This window comes from Entelurus aequoreus, linkage group LG02 (assembly GCF_033978785.1).
Source record: "Entelurus aequoreus isolate RoL-2023_Sb linkage group LG02, RoL_Eaeq_v1.1, whole genome shotgun sequence".
Taxonomy (NCBI): domain Eukaryota; kingdom Metazoa; phylum Chordata; class Actinopteri; order Syngnathiformes; family Syngnathidae; genus Entelurus; species Entelurus aequoreus.
This window is the reverse complement of record NC_084732.1, coordinates 49,828,089-49,835,326: the sequence shown is the minus strand read 5'-3', so window position 1 is coordinate 49,835,326 and position 7,238 is coordinate 49,828,089. Positions and strand designations below refer to the sequence as shown.

Below are 7,238 nucleotides of genomic sequence, written 5' to 3'. Positions count from 1 at the left end.
TATTTAAGTGTTTTTTTTAGCAATAGTGTTTTAAGATTTGAAAAAATGGCTGCACTTTGCACACTCCTGGCTTACTGAAGTACAGACAACAAAGTCCTCTTATTTTTTTACGTGCTTGACTAAGATGATTCTGATTCTGAAAAAAAGAAGCAAGTTAGAACTTTCCTCCAGAAGGTCTTATCTTTGTCCATGTGATGTCAGATGAAACACAAATTGAGCTGTTTGGCCACAATACCCAGCAATATGTTTAGAGGAGAAAGGGTGAGGCCTTTGATCCCAGGAACTCCAATTCCTACCGTCAAGCATGGTGGTGGTAGTATTATGCTCTGGGCCTGTTTTGCTGCCAGTGGAACTGGTGCTTTAAATGGGACAATGAAAAAGGAGGATTACCTCCAAATTCTTCAGGACAACCTAAAATCATCAGCCCGGAGGTTGGGTCTTGGGCGCAGTTGGGTGTTCCAACAGGACAATGACCTCAAACACACGTCAAAAGTGGTAAAGGAATGGCTAAATCAGGCTAGAATTAAGGTTTTACAATGGCCTTCCCAAAGTCCTGACTTAAACCCCATTGAGAATATGTGGAAAATGCTAAAGAAACAAGTCGATGTCAGAAAACCAACACATTTAGCTGAACTGCACCAATTGTGTCAAGAGGAGTGGTCAAAAATTAAACCAGAAGCTTGCCAGCTTGTGGATGGCTACCAAAAGTGCCTTATTGCTCTGAAACTTGCCAAGGGACATGTAACCAAATATTAACATTGCTGTATGTATACTTTTGACCCAGCAGATTTGGTCACATTTTCAGTAGACCCATAATAAATTCATAAAAGAACCAAACTTCATGAATGTTTTTTGTGACCAACAAGTATGTGCTCCAATCACTATCACAAAAAAATAAGAGTTGTAGAAATTATTGGAAACTCAAGGCAGCCATGACATTATGTTCTTTACAAGTGTATGTAAACTTTTGATCGCGACTGTATATATACATATATTGTATTGGTGTTGAAAACTATCAAATTGGCCCCTGCATGCTTATATTTTTCAGTGTGCGGCCCTCGTTGGAAAAAATGTGGACCTAATTACTAATAACTAATTGTAAGTGTATATTGTGTTTTTTAATGTTGATTTAATAACAATTTTTTAAAAAAAAATGTTTTTTTTAAATAATTTCTTGTGCGGCCCGGTACCAATCGACCCACGGACCGGTACCAGTGTTGGGGACCACTGCTCTAGAGCACATCGAATGTTTATTGTTTGAATTGTATTTTAAAACCATTTGGCCCAATATACTATTATGAAACTTCTGATACATATTTAATTATAATAAGGGACATCTCGCTCCAACAAAGCAGCTCAGGCGATCATGAATTCTTATAACAAAATAAATGTTTTATTGATCATATTGTAAACATTGCAGTTGTGTGTAAATGTGTTATACATCTCTATAAAACAATAACATAAGTACCGTATAGCTATAGTATATAGTATACTATAACGGAATCATATCAAGACTGTTGTAGGAAACAATTTCATCAATAGGTTTTGTAATTTGAATGGAAATAACACATTGATTTACTGGACAGCTCATTAGGTACACCTGGACATAAGTACTTACAGTAAAATCTCCTTTCATAAAAATGTGTGTTCGTCTATATCTTATATGTGGTAAACTGTAAAAATGTACGAATGATTTCACAGATTTTAACAGTATTTTTTCACAGTAAAATACTGTCGTCAAAATGTACTGTAACATTACAACAAATGACTAAACATTGCGATAACCTTATATTTCATAGTAATTAACTATTATTTCACAGTAAAATACTGCGATCATAGTCCTCTGTGATACCACAACAGATTACTGTAAATTCAAACTGATTTGTCGCTTAATGTGTTCCGTAGACCAGTGTTTATTTACCATAGGGCCATTGTTGGGCGGCGAGTGCCCCCTACAGGGCCGCCAAAAAAGATGTGTTTTTAAGCTGTGGTCCGTATAGGCCGCTTAGTTAGTTAGTTACTTAGTTGTAATATGCTTTTTCACCACTTGTGGCAGTGATGGCAATCTCAAATAAACAGAAGAAGTCTGGAGCTAAAGTCATAGAGAAGGTTCTTAAGCGCAAAAATTATGACTGAAGTGATGAAGCTGTATTTTCATTTGCACTTGAATTTTTTGACAGTTTATTTAAAAAACATACATATTATTTATTATGAATTTAGTTTGAATGTATTTATTTTAGCAGTGTGTAATTGTATGTACAGTATTTTTCATAAGTCCTTTGTTTTGCAGTATATTTGATTAGTATGTATTTTTTAAATAGCCTGACCGACGTCTTGATGATAATCTTTGTGATTAACACATGCGTTCATATCATTTAAGAAATGATTATCCTGTTAAACCGTAAGTAGGCTAGATATAATCATTTAATATGATTAAAATCCAAAGTCCTTCCATCCATTTTCTACCGCTTGTCCCTTTCGAGGTCGCTGGGGGGTGGGGGGGTGCTGGAGCCTATCTCAGCTGCATTTGGGTGGAAGGCGGGGTACACCCGGGACAAGTCACCACCTCATCGCAGAGTAAGATGACTAATTCCGTGTTAATATTTAAGTGGATCTGTAGTGCAAAAGTTGGGCCCCCAAATCAAAAAGATTAAGGACCCCTGCCATAGACAATGTTGCACACTCTTGTACAGCAGAGAGAGAATTACTACTTTGAAGTTACTGCATTTAGTTGTCATTTTATTGTCATTGCAAAATCACAGTGAATTATTATTCAGTCATTTGCTGTGAATTTGCAGAGAAAATGTTTACAGAGCATCTTTTCCTTCTGTCATGCAATGAAAGAAGTACTAAGGCACCATCGTGCAGGTGTACCTAATGTAGTGACCATGCCCAAAGGTCAAGTCTACTCAGTGGCCTAGTGGTTAGAGTGTCCGCCCTGAGATCGGTAGGTCGTGAGTTGAAACCCCGGCCGAGTCATACCAAAGACTATACAAATGGGAGCCATTACCTCCCTGCTTGGCACTCAGCATCAAGGGTTGGAATTGGGGGTTAAATCACCAAAAATGATTCCCGGGCGCGGCACCGCTGCTGCTCACTGCTCCCCTCACCTCCCAGGAGGTGAACAAGGGGATGGGTCAAATGCAGAGGACAAATTTCACCACACCTAGTGTGTGTGTGTGTGACAATCATTGGTACTTTAACTTTAAGTGTGGGGGGTTTTGATCTTTTCAGACCAGAGACTCGCACACGGCGGTGCTGTCAGACTCCTGGCTGTGCAAGGAGCTTAAACCCGTGTCCGAGTCGTCGTCCTTCCCTCCGTGACATTCGGACAAACCCCTGGCCTGCTCCACCCACTCGCTCATCATCATCATCATTCTCATCCTCATCCCGCCAGCCTCATCTGGCCCCCCCTCTGCGTCCTCCAGACCCAAAGAGTTCATTTTGTCCAGCAAATCCCTCATCTCCTCCTCCCGGGTGCCGCAAATCTGCCGGCTGAGCTCCAAATGGCCCCTAATAGCCTCCAAATCCGAGCGGAGGCGCAGGCCCACGCAGGAGCTGACGTCCAGCTGACTCCTCAGCCTCTCCTCCTCTTCCTCCCAAGTCCCGCCGGCCCGGTCCTGGGGGTCCACATGCGTCCCCCGCAGCCTCCTCTGCATCCGGCGCCGGCCGAGCTCCTCCTCCAGCTGCACACTCAGCATGTTTGCCACGGCCTCCTGCTCACACACCTGCTCCTGCAGCCTCACCAGGTGCGCACACAGCTGCAGGAAGCCCTCCAGAGAGCACACCTGCTGGCCGGAAGCTGCTACTGCGTCCTCCTCTGACAAGTAGGTGTCCTGCACGTAATTGACGCCATGACTTCTGCTTCTGTCCACGTGCACTCTGGCTTCATGCCTCTCGATGTCAGCGTCCAGGTGGTGGATCCTGCGCGCCTGCAGGCGGATGCTGCTGTCCTGGGAGTCCACGCGACGAGACCACTTCTGCATCTTCTCGGACGAGGCCGAGGCGTCCCTGCGCTTCTTCTGCTGCATCTTCTCCACTTTTCTCAAGGCTTTCCTGACGACGCGCCGCTGCGTGTCAGGAGGGAGATGCTCCTCCACGCGAGGGCCCGCCGGGCTCCACGCGGACACTGCGGGCCCGCCGAGCAGCACCATGCGCGCCTCCGTGCTCCTGGCCGCGCGCTTCTCCACAAACACGCCGCTGTCAGCCAGCGTGAAGCTCACCTGGTCGCGCTCCTCGCCCCACGCCGTCCACAGGCGCCAGATCCGGGTTTTGTTGGGCAGAATCCTCCGGCAGCTCCTCCATGTTTCCACGATGAAGTAGCAGCGACGCGTGGGGATGTTTGGATCTTCCAGCAGGACTTTGAGCACATCGGAGCAAGTTGTGCGTTTGTTCAAAGCCACGACGATCTTCTCCTCCCTGCACACCCACACTGAGATGCTGCCCTCCTCCGCCTCCATCTTTACCTCCCACTCACTTAGTGCGGCCATCGAAGGCGTGGACCTTTTTACTGAACTTGTTTGGCTCGCAACTTGAGCGGGATCACGTGACTGCCACTAGACCAATTAACGATGAGGGGCAGACGCGATGACGTCACGCTTGGCGTGCCTGGGTGTTTACGTGGGAAAAGTGGATGCTGTGCTCCAAATGTGGGTTATTTACGGAACGTGTGTGAGCCTATATGGCTTTGCACATTGCTACATATATTTAGTGGCTTTAACCCCCTGGCGCTGTTTTGTACTGTTTCTGTACTTGTTTTGATTATTATTATTTATTTGCTTGTATGTAAATGTTGAATATTATAAATAAAGGTTTATAAATAAAAATAATGAGAAAAAAAAAACAGGGAAAAGTGGATTTTCTTTATAATGTCGAAGTTTTAAAACTACTAATTTGTTTGAACATATATCTGATGCATTATGTACATACTACTTTATCGTGTCCTGAGCATGACGCTAAAGTGCATCCGGCAGTGGAGGCTCCTCTATGGCAGGCTTGGGCAATTATTTTGACTCAGGGGCCACATTTAGAGAAAAAAATGTGTCTGGGGTCCGGTATATCTATTTTTAGGAACACTAATACAAAACCTCACAATAATGTCTGATTGAATGCTAAAAACATTATGACAGACCGCCTTAAAAAACGTAATGGAATTTTACATTTTTCTATGAACGATAAAACACTGAATATTGACAAAATATGAACGTCACACCCCCTTTCGATCGACATATTTTACAATCAAGTGAAACGCAACAAAAATGCAACAAACAGTGAAATATGAACGCGAAGGGTACAAAATAAACCCACCTACAATCTGACATATCTGATACATCACTAAGCTTTAGCACTTTGTTGTGAAAATCTCTTTCCGCGTCTGTGGAAACGCTTCCCGCCCACACTGCATGGTGCCTCGTCTGAGCTGCTGTGACGTAGATTACCATAGTAACTAATTAGATGACCGTAGTAACTAATTAGATGACCGTAGTAACTAATTAGATTACCATAGTAACTGGTATATCATCCATAAGCGCAGATTCCAACCATTGAAATACTTAGTATAGTTCAAGACTTACGGTCATTAGAAAACATCATAATGGCAGCTACACTTTACATCTTAAACATCTAAAAAAATTATTTGGGAATGTCCGGCGGGCCAAATTGAAAAGCTTAGCAGGCCGCATGTGGCCCCCGGGCCTTAATTTGCCCAGGTCTGCTCCATGGGGTCTTGGGGCACTAGGAGGTTAACCCCTTTACTACTGTTACCCCAGGTGGCCCTTGGCAAAGGCCTCGTACCTGACTGCCCCCTAGCCAGGGATACGGTGAAGACCTCAACGGCGGAGCAGGCGGAAGATGGTAGATTTAAGAACTACCACAACGGCTGCGATGGCGGGAGAAGGCTGCAGCAGAAAAGGGTCCCCAGTCGTCTTGGACTCCATGCCACTGGACCCTGACCCGATTGTGACTGTCTATGCACCAGTCTCCCCACGTAAAACAAAGTCACGCACAGGCATCCTCCATGAAGGGATACACCCCTACCAGGAGGATCGTCATACTCGTTCGAGTGAGCGCTGATAATAATAATGATAATTGTAAAGCAAAATCAGTCTTGGTAATATATTATAAAGGGCCAAATGAGACAAGATTACAAGAGAAAAATAAACATTGTAATAATGAAAGTGTTATTAATTCATTATGATTAGAATCAAATACATAAATGGGGTATTAAATGTGTCATTAATGTATCTATGGTAAAATATAATTTAATTAATTATCAAATTCATTATTTCATGATTTTATTATTTATTTAATGATTTAATTGACACATTTAAGTAATTATTTAAATATTAAAAATTTCAATAATCTTAATTAATTACAATCTACCAATGTATTCTTAGTCTTCTAAATACTTACTTAAATGTATTGATAATTAATCATAGTCTAAATTAAATACATGAATAAATTAAATTAAATACATATTCAAATAGTGTCTCATTACGTAATTATACTTGGAATTTAATGAATGAAGGTTATTGCCATTCATTTAATGTAAAACTGCATTTAATCATGTATTGGTTTAATTATTTCATTAATAATTTCAGAATGTAATTATTTATTTGATTTCATTATTGATTTGTATATGTATATAATGTTGGCCCATTTGGCCATCCACATTTAATACCACATACTTTATTGTAAATTATAAAATATTGACCCATTTAAGTAATTATTTAGATATTTAATTTCTTCGCATTTGGCCCACAGTAGCACCAATAAACACTACAAATGGCCATTAGGGACACAATTTTAGTGATTAGTTTGTTGTATTTTTTTTAAATTCCCTCTATGTCAAATAGTTAACCATTTTGTGAAAATGTTTTATCATGAAATTTATAATTACCTCATGAAACAGAGAAATCCATAACTAAATGGTTAAATTTAATTTTACATTAATGATACATGTAATACCACATTTATGTATTTGATTCAAATGAAAAATTAAAGTAATTCTTCTTTGTTTGTTTGTTTAGTTTTTTCCCATTTGGCCCTCCACAATACAGTGGCACCAATAAACGTTATAAACGGCTACATTAGGGACACATTTTAATTGTGCGTGAGTGTATGTGTGTGTGTTAATACATACATATACACACTCATATATTTTTTGACGCTCTGAGTCGAATAATTTACTAACAGATAAAGAGCATAGACATTGTGTAAAAATAATGGTGCATTCCATT

General features: G+C 41.1%; 1 protein-coding gene across 1 annotated transcript; it reads right to left on the bottom strand.

Moving 5' to 3' along the window:
* Positions 1 to 1,423: 1,423 nt before the first annotated feature.
* On the bottom strand, positions 1,424 to 4,526 carry rassf10b (Ras association domain family member 10b). Its single transcript, XM_062067929.1, has one exon. The coding sequence runs from the start codon at positions 4,488 to 4,490 to the stop codon at positions 3,231 to 3,233; it is 1,260 nt and encodes a 419-aa protein (XP_061923913.1). The 5' UTR covers positions 4,491 to 4,526; the 3' UTR covers positions 1,424 to 3,230.
* Positions 4,527 to 7,238: the final 2,712 nt, after the last annotated feature.

Coding starts and splice junctions, on each gene's coding strand:
- rassf10b (XM_062067929.1), bottom strand. CDS start 4,490: ATGGCCGCACTAAGTGAGTGGGAGGTAAAGATGGAGGCGGAGGAGGGC.